We start from the raw sequence: 14,142 nt of genomic DNA, 5'->3' as shown, positions 1-14,142 counted from the left end.
TCTTGCAGCTTTATTAGCTTTGCCAGTAATATCTAACTCGGTCTGTTTATAAATGTTGCAATAGCAATGTTATCAAAACGTTGGTTAGATGTGTACACCCAACGTCAGTGCTGTGTATGCCTATAAACGTTATGACGTAATCTCTAAACGTCATGGCAACGTATGTCTCGCAACGTCGCAGCAATGTGAGATTTTGTCACATTACATTGTGTGGAAGTGACATACAGGCAACGTTTAGGCTATGTTTTGCATTACCTGGAGAGGGACTGAAACCGATCATGGCGTGTGGATAGAGATTGCACTCGGTCATGTGATCTTTAAGTCGGTTCAGTGCTACATGTTGCAAACGTTTACCGAGGCAATAGGTGAGGGAGATGGGTCTAAAGTTTGCAACTGAGACAGCTAGGTTTGTTAGCTTTGGGAATGAAAATGATTTTAGCGTGCCGCCATAATTGGGAAAGTGTGCCTGTCTGCCAGCAATGATTGAATAATTCTGTAATCTGTGCGATGGATACGTCGTCTAGATTGCGTATCATTGTGTTAGTGATTTTGTCGACACCTTTAGGCTGGGGCGGGCATTGTTGCAGCGCACGCCGTGGCGTTGGGCATTGCCTGCTCACCGAGTAATCAGAACTGTTGCTCTTACGCACTTCAAGATGCCGCACAGACATGGGTCCACCGCCCAATATTCGAGTCAACATTGATAATCAACAAGTTCCCGAGGTTGATAAGGCGCGTATACTGGGCATCATTATTCAGAACAACGGCAACAATATTGCCACTATTACTAAGCTCAAAAACAGTCCACCAGACCATGAGACTGATTAGACGAATTGCGAACCGTCGCCGAGGAATGCGGGAGCACGACTACCTCCGCTGCCTTATACAAGCATTCGTGGTGAGTCGAGTGGTGTATTTCCTTCCATACTTTTTTCTTTCCAAGGTGGAGGAAGAAAAACTAAATTCACTAACCATGCAAGCCTATAAACGGCCCTCAATCTCCCCAGACACACGTCGAATGCCCTTATGCTCCTTATGGGGGTTCACAATAGCCTAGACGTGCTTATCGAAGCCACTCGCACAGCACAAGTTGAACGCCTATCATCCAAAGTGGCACGTTCTCTCTTCCCTAGGCCTCAACCCTATGAGCTCCCTCAGACCCATGCACTTCACCCCGGGAGCAATTGTCTCTTTTAACAATCCATTCACTCCCGAAAAACCATCGAGTCTACCACCTAGCTCGGCGAGAGGCTAGAGCCGCGGCGCTGCACAAACACTATCATGCAGATACCAGTGCATTCTATGTGGACCCCGCAGAATATGCTACTCATCAAGCCTATGTCTTGAGCGTGGTTTCCAACACACTTAACCCTATAGTTTCTGGTTCGATTAAAGCTGCATCCTCGTTAGATGCAGAAGAAGCCGTAACTGCCTTGGCAATCTCCTCAACCACTGCCATGCTAATCTTTAATGATTCAAAAACAGCAAATCCGCAATTTCGCACGAGGCAGGATTCACACGTCTGCTTTCAAAACTTTCAATTCTATTCAACCCCTCACCAGATCAGTAGAATTCCTATGGGTACCTCCTCATGCGGGCAACCTTGGGAATGAAGCTGCCCACAATTAAGGCCACCTTGGTAGCTACCAACCGCGGAGCTGCAGTTCCGCCACATGCTCCTAAAGCTAAGAATTACGGGGCTGCAGCCGCAGCTACCACCGAGGGTGCAACGTTGGATACTATAGGAGGTGGCCTAGCGGCAGGTGGAAGCAACGCAGTCTCCAGGGATGCTTTCATTTCTGCTGGCTTAAAGAATGCCGTTGCAGCCGGTGCCGGAGCGGCAGTTGTACTTAACCTCACCTACAACCAAGTACATCATTGCAGCCACGGCACTCCTTGCCTCGCTACTAGTTATACATAGAATAACCAGGTAGCACTCCGCAATAAACAATAGTTGAACCATATGCAGTGGCCAGAGTGAATCACTGCATAACCATAAGCATAACTACAAGCACCACAACCAGCTACACCACCAGCTGAACCTAGGTGTAGACATAGCTATTTCTTTCGCAATTACCAGGCTTAACCAAGCTAAGCCACTGCCAATTTTTTTGGCCTGAAATTCAAGGACACGAAGGAATGATAATCAAGGAAAGCATACTTTATCGTAATGATTACAAATACTATGATTCTTGCTTATTTCTGGTGGGGGCAAGCACTTAAGTTCCGCACTTAAGGCTACAAAACAGCATTAATGACTCCCTTTCCACAGCTCCTCTTGCATATATGCACTTTGGATCATCAATTCCTTAATTTGTGGCTGTTATTATATAACACCCTCTTCAGCATATAGTCGTGACTCATGAGCTACCACATCATGTGAAAGACCACCCATCATAGATATAAAGCTCCGCCTAACTAATCTACAGGGTCTTGAATATTTGGGGGCTGGGATTTAAAACATTCCTATGCAAAATCTACTACACCATTCGAGTTGAAATAACGTCCACAAAGTAGCAAAATATCGTCTACGTTATCTGATAAGTGATTCAACATGGTACTTGCCTAGATTTCTCGAAATCGAGAAAAAACTGCTCTCAGAGGCATGCACAATTTTCGCAGAGGAGAGTCGAAAAGCTATTTTAACATGGTGCGTCATCTGTCAGGCAGCGAGGCAAGCGCGCCAACGGCCGGGATGGAGCTTGTCTCTTTGCTCGACAGATGACGCATCATGTAAAATTGCTTTTCGACTCTTCTGCGAAAATTGTGCACGCCGCTGAGAGCAGTTTTTTTCTCGATGTCGAGAAATCTAGGCAAGTATCGATGTTGAATCACTTATCAGATAACGTAGACTATATTTTGCTACTTTGTGAACGTTATTTCAGCTCGAATGGGTTAGTAGATTTTGCATAGGAATTTTTTTAATCCCAGCCCCCAAATATTCAAGACCCTGTATACAAGTGCCTGCGTGTTGTAGAGGTAGCATGCCTGACTGAGAATGGAAGTCATGGAGGGTTCACTTCCCTTCACCCTTTCATCTAAAATGAGCAGCCAAAGCTAGCAACTGCGACAAAGTCATCTCTGTCGTGTGGTCGAGAGACATCGCAGAAGCCTATGATTCGTTCCCAACCAAATCAGCTGCCAGCTACGACTTGCCAGAGCCATGGCGCTTCATTCACAACACAGATATCGGATTTTCCGTAGCCTTTAAGCTATCACATTAATAACACACACAAAAAAACTGAGGGAACAGGCGAGGAAGCACATCCAGTAGGATGTATCCTGTCTTGCGCTACACTGCTGCTTTAGGTTTTGCCCATCCTCTCCATTATTCCATCCGAGTTTAGATAAACTGGCTTAGCTTTATTTAAGGAAAGCATCAGAAGTCATTCATTTTCAAAGCTGCTTGAAAGAGCTATTTGAAATTCAAGGGTAATTCAAGAATTTCACAGGCCTTGCAAGGGCAAGCCCTATAATTTCCAATCAAAAACTTATACAAAGCAGTCATCTTTTCCACCACCTTCAATGGCACTCTGTGTCATGAACAGCACAACCTACCTCTTGAGACCCAACACCTCACAAAAAAAAAACATTGCCAAAAAATGTTCGGTTTTACTGCAGCTTTTTATTCAGCATATATACACATGAAAATATATGCATTCTAGCGAACATATTAAGGTGAAATCTTCATGACTTTGTATCCTACATAAAACAAAAAAGAATGACAAGGCAAATAAAGGTGCAAATGAAAAAGAACATCCTAGAAATTGAACAGCATAATGATGTGGGCACAAATGCAACACATTAAAAAAAAGGCCTAAGTTACCCACAATGGGCATAAGTCCCCAACAAAAAAACAAAAGAATTTTAACAAAAGTGGGGACTTTCAAAAGTATATTTACATCAAGCTATACAATATTTCCTAGGTAAATACTAACTCCGCGTTGCATCTCGGTCCATGGGGGGGGGGGGGGGCAAGAGGACACTCTGCTGCCCGAACGCATGCTGTACATACATTGCCCTGCATCTGTCATCCAAGGATGACTTCTGCAGCGTGGGGATAAAACTAAATTTTGAAAAGCCTCCTTACTCACCTTAGAACAATAGGTATTTTGTCCAGCCATACGGTATGCACACAGTCTCTAAGTTTAAGAAAGAAACTGAAAGGTCTTTACAAAGGTACGAAAATGCTTCCTCTATCTTCTCCTTCCTTTTCTGTCCACAATGCAAGACTAGTTGCAATCAAGAGAACTGGCAGTGGAGATCAGTCTCACTGTGTGATGCTGAACTAAAATATCTTCTTCAATCTTTCAGCATACTGCCATGTGCAAACAAACAGCACAGTAATGCTGGGAACACATTGCTACCAGGGAAAAGACAGTGTCCCTTCTTTGAAAGTGTGCTAAGCACATGTTGCATTAAGACTAAGCATGTACAGTCCTGGTCATAATATTACAGACCAATCTTCAGCAATAAAACTCTGGTCCTGTCTTACCTAAAAAACACAGGTACTCCACACATGTCAACAAATGCCGTTGGCACGCTCGTGCACGAACCCAAGAAACCATCATATCTTTTCAGTGGAACGTGCAAGAAAATTTCAAATGCCAAAGAATCCTCCATAGTATTTTGGTTGCACCTCTACTTTCAGCTGGCTCGACTACTATACAAAGCGCTGCGGAATACTGAGTGGCTGTACCATCCCTCCATTCCCCAACTCTTCTTTACACAGTGACAACTGAACAAAATGGCAGCAAGTGGTTCTGAATATTGCGATAAAAACTGGCATTCGTTCGCCATCAAAAAAAAGAAGAGGAAATGGAATACACTTAAGAGTTTTCTGAATTTCTAACTTGACATTCATTACAGGTGACAGCATGACAGACTGCTACCAGTGCCAACGCAGATTTAAACACAAACTTATTACTGAATAAAGTGTCACCTGAGCAAGTTTACAAAATGCCAGAACAAATTTATACACAAACACAGAAACATGGGTGTACCTTCAAACCTTTGGGTTTTGCTACTAGCGAGAAACTGGGAAAACAAAAACTCAGCACCACATCCTTTGTAACGCTGAGCATGACTATTGCTGCATGCCCTTTAGAAAATGTAGGGTTTCCTTTCACTAGCTTATAATTATATCCTTTCTGAAATGAACAAGTAAAAAGGAAAAGGGGTAGAAATGCAGTACTAGTAGCCATGCAAGTTTTTGTGACAAGGCCAAGTGCCAATCAAAGAACTTGGACTGCCGGAAAAGTTAACCACTACAGTGATGACCTGCAGGTGAACAATTGCCTCAGCCTATCAAAATTAAAGAATTCATGCTGGGCACTGAAGTCTCAAATATTCAAGCTTTTACGCGCAAAGAGCCACTGAAAGAACTACTTGTACGAAGCATACAAAAATCTGTTAAAAACACAGTAACATTAGCAGGAACCATGAAGTGAAAAAGAGGGTAATTTTAATAAGGAATACACACTGCCAGATAATCAGACGACCAATAATTTAAGACTGATTACCCCAAACAAGAAAGAACAATCCTAAATACCCACTGGACCTAACAACACAACTGTGTCCCTTTCATATGGCTGCAATTCACTGCTCTTTATGGTTTCTGTGCTTTGGCCCTCTTTCATGGTGCACAAGCCTGTCTGCAAAAATGCCTGCATAATCTACCACCTTGTCCCACATAACGTGCCAGCCACCATTCCACAATCACTTGCAAGTGAACTGCCCGATTTCAAATGTGGAGATCACTGAAGGTTGCTGCTTTAGTGAGAAAAACTGACAGAAGAAGAACACTAAAACTCGCAGCTCACCCCACTGGAGCACTTTGTTGTCATGCGGAGACAGAACACATTAACGCAACCATTTTTATTACTACTAATACCATATGCAGCGAAAAAAAACAGGCAATAAAATGTGACCGCTGCAGTGTTGATGACTGTTGGCATGTTGACTAAAAGAAAAAAAAAAGGGGGGGGGGGGGTGAGCATGCCATCCATTCACTTCTCCCTTGACAATGCAATAATACAAGCAATCCCAACGAAGTATGGATACTTGTATGCAGCAAGGAACAACCAAAACGACCCCATTACTTAAAAAAAAAAATACCATTTCACAGTACACAAAAAAAAAAAAAAAAAAAAAGAACCCTAAACCATGACTGACCACTAAAGAAAGACTTTGGAAGTAAATAAATTTCTCTTGAATCCAATATGTCCTGGAAGGGTTACACCATCAATTTTGTTGTCTTGCCTCTCTTGTTTCACAACAGTAACTAAGATGCATCAATGGGCTCCATGGCACTGCCTGCACAGCAAACACTAAAGAGGAGGGCAATGAGCAAAATCCCAGGTTACAAAACTCCACAGCAGACCCAGGCAGCACTCCATGCAACAAATGTACACACATACATAAGAAGATATCACCAAAAAAGCTTAATTAAAAGGACAGTGGCCAGATGACAAAACTGCTTCAGGGTTCTTCAGAACTCACCGAATTCTCAGCCACACAGTCCTTTTAAGCACGCACGAAGTTCAGTGCAAGCACATCTTGGTAAAACTGCATATCAACCTCTTTCGCACAAGTTTCACTCTAATGTCTGTTGCGAATGCTGCAAAGAAGCCCTGTGCAATGCAATGTTCACTGCCGCTGTTTCACACATGGCACTAGAATCCTTCATCACTCTCCATCGACTGAAGCTGCATGTCATTGAAGTCTGCAACAGAACTGCCATGCGAAGACTCCGGGTCCACTGGACCAGACTCAACACTGCCAGAGTCGTCTACCGCTGAAAAAGAGAGAAAACATAAGATGTGATGACATCCACTTAAATATTATAGCTTTCCGCTAATACTACTAATACCTCTCCAAGTGGCCTAAGTAGGCGATACACACCAGAGGGGGGCGGCGAAGTGTCAAAAGCAAACACACATTTTATATCCATCTAGTCCCATAATACTATATTTGTTATCATACTCACTCATGCAAGGGCCACACACTTAATTTGGGGGGGCAGTAATTAGAAAAAAAAAGTAATCATGTGAGCCAATAAACTGTTTCATGTGTGCATAATTTTGGCCATGCAAAAGTAAAGTTCATAATGACCACGAATGCGTCGTCCCATGCACTATGCTTGGCCTGGAATGCAAACGTAATGCCTCAGCGATGCTAACTCATTTGGTGCACTCGCCGTTCACACCAGAAAGAATGATTTGTTATGCTGTGCAAAAGCCAGAATGGGATGCCAGGCACATTGTGTGCAAAGGATGCAAGGAAATGCGAGCGGCTCGTTTCCTTGCGGTAACGTGCCACCCGTAGGGCTCGGGTAACAGCAGCTGGCGGCGTCATTCGCCCAGTGGCACTAGGCCTAATGTGTGCAGCATCGAAGCTGCAGTGAAGATGCAACTTCGTTATTAATTTACTATTAAACAATAACCTCCTACTAAAATTAACATATAATTGCAGTGAAATCGCATTGATACGATCCCGCTTATACAATATTTTATGGCCTACAGAGGTAATGCATTTTCACATGGCTAATATGAGTGTATCTTCACATGGGTTTGGATAATACAATTGTGAAAATATGTGAAAAACTTGTATAGTTTCAAACTTCTCTCTGAATACTAGCAGGGGTGATGATGGTGATGATAGTAGCCGCAGTAACGTCAACCCTCAACCCCCGTGGCAGACGTTTCAATACTGTTTGCGTGCCTAATGAACCCCTTCTTATCCATACAACTTGGCAACCATAGGGTTCATATACTGACTTCCAAGTAGCCATATCTTGTTGAATACTGGTGCTGAGTCATTCAATAGCTACTGCTTTAACTTTTAAGAAAGAGCACTGTATCACAGCACCACAGCTGGCATTTACTTTTTCACACTACCACACATTTTGCAACAATGTTAGCCCAAGTAGTGGATATTGGTAAAGAGCTTAGCTTTCAGCCAGCTGCACTGTTCATATCTGATCCGATTTGGAAAAAACTCCTAATTATGACTTTTCACTTTAACTGCTCCTAATAGTGGCCTCTAGCCTTAAAAAAAACAATAAATAAAAGTTTTATCTGCACTTGCCAGTGTGCCCTTGTCACATCATGCGACTGTTGCTCTCACTCAACAGTACTGAATGCACAATGGCCCTCGACCCTCTTTAAGAGCTGCACTGTATTTGTGATAAAGGTATGGTTTAGGTCTAGGCTTACAGTGTGTAACAACACAAAGCAACTTAGGCTGTGAGAGATAGGGCTCTTGATCATTTCAACTGCTTGGTGTTTTTCAGCATGCATTGGCATCTTACAAAACACGAGTAGTTTGCATTCTGCCTCTGTTGAAACGACACTGCCTCAACAGCCACGATTTAACTCTGGTCCCCCCTCTCGGTAGTGAAATGGGCCAACTATGATCAATACAAAAGAAATAAAAATTAGTTGTGGTTTAGCTCTGGTTAATCCTAGTTGAATTGCGAAAGCAACGGCGGAAGCTTCTTTTGCCTGCTACATTATTCCCCTATCATGCCCTATTAGTCTAGGGTGTTACATTATTGGGGACACTTAAGCTACTAGCCCCCATATAAAGGCACGCTTCAACCAAGCCGTATGGACGGGCCTGCGTGTCGTAGGGTTAGCGAAAATGCAAACGGTTCTGGCAGGCTGATTCTGATATCACCCTCCTATATGGAAGGAGCGACCTGAGTTGGCAGCTCCTGCCCGTGGCATAGGGGTAACCTGAATTGAAATGTCATGGCAGGCAGATTTTTTTATGAGGAGACCGTAGCTATGCTTCTTCATGGCGTAGCTGCGGCCACCCAAGGTCTCGCTCTCGCTGTCGTAGTGTTGCTTTCGCAACAATATTTACACGACTGTAACACAACTTGTTCTTCTACAAATCACGTTGGTAAGAATGAACTTTGTGTTATATTCAGAACCAAGGTCCAAAATGTAATGCAAATTGTTTTTTTTTTTGCTGCTCATCAAGATGAGGTGGCACTGCGTAGCAACGACAATGGCGTGATGGCTGCACCAGGCTTCAGAGCGACAATGGCTTTGGATGCATCAGGCCCACACGATGCTTCACGTTGTGTTAAACCAGTAGGTTGAAGTTACAATTTCGTGTTATAATCGTAGGTCCCGCTATATTCGTAGCAAAAATTTGTTGTTTTTTCCGTGTGCAAACTCCTCCCTTACGTTACATTCAACGACATGTTATTTACTTTATTTATATGTAAATACAGTAAATGAGAAGACAGTACTACTTACAAAGTTGCTGAACGGCAGCTATATCCTCTTCGTCATGACTGAAGCGTTTGTCGATAGACTCCTTGATTTGGTTGTTGGCACCCTTCGGGTCCAGATCCATGGCCCACGAAAAGTTCATTAAGGCAAGGTGCGTGTTACCCAACTTCTTGTGAACCTGTACGGAGAAATATTAGAAAAAGCTGTCTTTTTATTTATTTTTTTTTTTGTTCTCAGCCACACAAATTTCCCCACACATACTTACTAGAGTTATTCCTACTTCACACTAAATTTTGCTTTAATAATGCATAGCCAAACATCGCTGGAACACATCTGGTGAAGATAGACTTTTTGTAAGGCACAGTTTGAATTAGTGACAGAGTTTAAAAAAAAACAAAACATTAAATTTTGGGTTCCGTACAGAACTGCAAAACAAGACAACAGATTCTCAAATTCTATCACCACTAAAAGGCAAAAAGACACAATATAGTGGTGAAGCCCGCGAAATACAAATAATACCACGTGACTAGCGCATTTGTGCGCCGCGATTGTGGTGCTCTCAGTCGTGGTTTGAGCGAACGACATAAGCTGCGGCCGTGACCCGATGGTCCCGTTGCAGCGGCAGGCAGAAATGTTGGCGATGGTTCGAGCAAGCTCGAGCTCGCCCGTCGCCACCGCGATTTTGGCCAGGCCTGCGCACCGCAGCAGCCTACATCACGACAGGGGGATGGCGATAAAGAACCGGCAAATGAAGGTACAGTGCTAATTTTAGTCGAGTCACATGATGTCATCTCGCACCTTTACCCAATCCTTTATGCGCAGATTCAGTGGCTGATACCTTATCGCTCATTCGTTTGTCGTGACGTTTGCTAATGGGAGAGAAGGAGGCCTTGTTAGAATGTCGGTGGTGTCGGCTCGCCGCTCTCGCTGCTACTGCACCGTCACGTGGGCCGGCTGCCTGACGCGGGCGAAGAAGCCATCGCAGGCATATCGGCCTTCCGCTTTAACGGGGCCAAGAAGACACGGCCGCAGCTGGTTTCGTTCGCTCAAACCACGACTGAGAGCACCACAATCGCGGCGCACAAATGCACTAGTCACGTGGTAATATTTGTATTTCGCGGGCTTTCTTCTGAGCCCGGAAAAAAGATACACGTGAGACTTTCTTTATCGCAATTAATGAAATGGGGGTTTCTGAAGGTGCTCTACAACTTTCCAATTTACATGTTTGGTCTAAAGTCGATATTTAATAAATTAGATAAATTAACATAATTAGCTAATTAAGTAATTGCAAAACAAAAAATTGTCTGTAGCGCGCAAGGAGGCTAGCAGTTGAATGCAATTGGTTTCACTGACCTACCTCAAATATATTATTCTGTACCCCTTGGTTCAAGTTAGCTGGGACACCCGGTATATAGGTGTGCTCAGATAAGAATAGTAATCGAGGTCCCATAACCATTTTTTGTGCTCAATGACATTTTTATATGTGGTGGGCAAATGTCTCTACACAAAGAAATGAACCTTAGTTTTGCAAGATACGGCGTCGTTTTCTTGGAAAAAAATCATATCACTAGAGATGGAAAACGCCGTTTTTGCCATTTCAAAAAGTTGCAAGTTTGGAGACCTGCTGCTTCCGCACTAAGATGTTGTCATGTATTACTTTTTACTCACTAATGTATGGAACTTTTACTTTTAGAAAAATTATTAGAAACCCGCTTTGTTGTGTAGTTGGTTTAGTAAAAAATCGCTAACTATGAGCCAAAAATGTTCATTCTCAACCTTGCATGATGCCTTAAGTTGTTTGCACTAAAACTTTTTCTATTTATTATGCGGGTTACCATTCTTCATTTAAAAAAAAAATAATAAAATTGTAGCTCTAGATTGCTAGGTTTGTTTTCCACAACGCATTGAAATCAAATCTGAAAACAGCAAAAAAGGGGCAACTTTGATTCCAGTTATAAAAAAAAAAAAAAAAAAAAAAGAGAAAAAATAATAATAATAAAAAAAAAAACAGATTGTCAATATTTATTAAAATCGTTTTCAAGAGTTCTCATTACCTAAGAAATATTACGGACTAAAGAAGTGTTGCATTATATTGTTTTAAATTAAAAAATAAATATAAAATTAACCACTTCCTTGAATATTGCCAATATTCAGCCCTGTATTCTGGCACGACTCAATAAAGTGTTGTCACTGAAACTTTTTGTCCATATTATCCAGGCCTTATTTTTTATTCTGGAAGAATTTGAAACTCTAAAGTTATCAGTCCTTTATCCATATTTTCTTTAATTCAGCCAAAATTCAAAGATATCAAAAAGTAGCCAACTTTAATTTGAATTTAAAAAACTACCCAAATTCTACCTTTATCCAAATCTCCTAAAACCAATTTTAAGTACTTTATAAATATTAGGCACTAAAAAGTATTGCATTATGTAAGCTGAAACTATAAAGATAAATATAAAATTGAATGGATGTTTTTATTTTATAGAAGTGCTTATGGCTTATAGAAGGAGTAGTGCTTATAGTGCTTATAGAAGGAATAGGCATCAAAACTTTGATTTAATTATTGTTGGATTTAGCTACAGTTTATCTTATGCAATATCCAAAGCCTTCTCAATTCCTATGAAGTTTTTTTATGCTTGTTGGCAGGGTTGATATTTTAATGCTCGATTATAAAAAAAATTACCAATACTCTATTTTTGAAGACTATTTTTCAAATATGCACAAAAGCAAAATCAGAAACCAAAAGCTTGGCATCATGATAGTTTTGTTAGAATTAAATATTGATTTATGGAAGTAGCACGAGGAATTAGTCGAGATGACGAATATTTTTGTCAACAGAGTTACCTCTAGCCCAGAAAAAAAGGCAAGCCAGCATGGAGTGAACCCACCGTCCCCCTAACTTGCAAAGCATAACCTGCAGTTTAGGTAGAGGACGGGTTCACTCCATGTTGGCTAGCTTTTTCTTTGAGCTAGATAATTGTATCGACAAGAATACTCTTGATATCGCACTTTATATTACCCACACGTTCAGTGTTAGTTAAATCTCGTTACAAGAGACACTCGGTTATAAGAGACATTTGAAAATGGTTTGGTTGGTTTTCCTATGTCTGCCATGTTAACAACATTGCATACAAGAGACATGGTTACAAGAGACACTCGGCTACTAAGGACAACTTTTTCAGGTCCCTGGAGTAACTTCTTCCCTATTTAGAAGAGACACAATCCAGGTGTGCTCATACAATGCAGCTGAAATGTACCAACTCGTACATGATGCCCTCCAGATCCCCTTAGTTAAATTCTATTCCATATCAGTGTTCTTTTTGTTGTATATGTCAGGAACTGAGGAATGCTTCCCCATGGTTGGAAAGTGAAAACGACCCCGCTGTTTCAGTTACTGGCATCGCATTACTGTCACCTACTAAGCAAATCAAAATTCGTAAATGACACCCAGCATTTTTAACTCCTCACTGTTAAAATTTGATCACAAGATGAAAGCTCAGAATTCTGATGTCTTTCTCTTTTTGAATCATCAGTGGGTGACAAGCATGTAAGCATCTGAGGGTGACCAGCATATAAGAGTGCTTCAAAGGTATTAGAGCAACAGGAAGGCTTGCAAAGTGAAGTGCTTCACCTCCAGAATTTTAGAAAGAATACACTCTGCACTCACAAAAATACATACTAGTATGAATAACTTCTCTAAGCTTTCCTGAACAATTTCCTGTTAATGCGTGTGAATGCATTTATATGCTGATATGCAGTAAACTGATCAACACAGCGCTTTTAGAATTTTTGGTTACAAGAGACCTTGCTTAGAAGAGACATGTTTTTTGGGTCCCTTGAGTGTCTCTTGTAATAAGGTTTTACTATATATTGAAACGATTCGAAAGTGCTGCATCACAAAAACGGGTATTGTCACATAGAAGAGACACGTGTATGCAGAGATTCACTCCGACAATACCGTGTAGAAGCCTCACACGCGTACCGTGGCTAAAAAAAAAACAGACCTTCATGATAGTCATTTCCTCTTTGTGCGAAAAAGGATAGCCATTCGGTCCTCCTATGTTGTCAGCTCTTTTATGAAAAAGCACCACAGACACGCACCTTTCCACTGAGGAAGTACACGAGTGACTCTTTAGGCACGATCTGCTTGAGGTCCTCCAACTCCTTGAGAGCCTCCTGATAGCGATCCAGTGAAAAGAAGATGGTCGCTAGATGGAACTTGCACAGGGGGTTCTTTTGCTCCATCAAAATGGCCCTGTTTAGAGTCACGATGGCCTCCTCGGTCCTTTTTAGGGCATGCTGCACCTGCAAAAAAAGAGGAGGAAGGAGGAAAGTGTAAGTAAGGTACAACAGTGGAACACCAGAGCGACCGAATGACAATCGGTAAGAGCGGGAGAAATCAGACACACCCAGTATATGAATGTGTTACCTCAAACTAAAGCAATCCAACCCTATTGCAGCCAAGGGAGCATGTGCTGTTGGCAACCATCTAAGAAAAATGGCAGCAGCATATGAACATGCCGAGGCTCTGCACAAAAGCCCCTTTAATTTGGACTTGTACGGCCTGGAAGAAGGAGTGCTTGAAATAGCTGATGTCCTATTATTGAATGGCGCCACAGAAACTTAAATGCTGTCTGCATTTGGTGAAAAAAAAATTCTTGAATAGTCATACCTTTTGACAAGAAAATTATGCAGCAGCAATAACTGTTCATTGTTCCGTTAAATGCTTCACATAAATAGCACCTTAATAAGTGCCAAAACATAGCTGCTTTGACAGGGTCGGGGCTTGTACACCCATTTCACAGCGTATGGCAGTGATGGCGGAGCCTTCTCGCAAGTGCTGGCTGGCATCACATGCGTACAAGGTTTCAGTTCACGAACAACAAACAGCATGTGA

General features: G+C 41.9%; 1 protein-coding gene across 1 annotated transcript in view; it reads right to left on the bottom strand.

Moving 5' to 3' along the window:
• Nucleotides 1–3,605: 3,605 nt before the first annotated feature.
• Cdc27 (cell division cycle protein 27) overlaps nt 3,606–14,142 on the bottom strand; it is a 48,990-nt gene continuing 38,453 nt past the window's right edge. The window contains exons 14-16 of the mRNA XM_084594787.1: nt 13,347–13,550; nt 9,270–9,423; nt 3,606–6,796 (exon numbers count right to left, since the gene is read on the bottom strand). Of these exons, the coding sequence (XP_084450913.1) occupies nt 6,675–6,796; nt 9,270–9,423; nt 13,347–13,550 (480 nt within the window). The 3' untranslated portion in view covers nt 3,606–6,674. The remainder of the gene's footprint in view (nt 6,797–9,269; nt 9,424–13,346; nt 13,551–14,142) is intronic.

Source organism: Amblyomma maculatum, chromosome 2 (genome assembly GCF_055883805.1).
Source record: "Amblyomma maculatum isolate TAMU_Amacu chromosome 2, ASM5588380v1, whole genome shotgun sequence".
NCBI classification, from domain to species: domain Eukaryota; kingdom Metazoa; phylum Arthropoda; class Arachnida; order Ixodida; family Ixodidae; genus Amblyomma; species Amblyomma maculatum.
The sequence above is the reverse complement of the archived record's forward strand: the minus strand, read 5'-3'. Positions and strand labels throughout refer to the sequence as shown.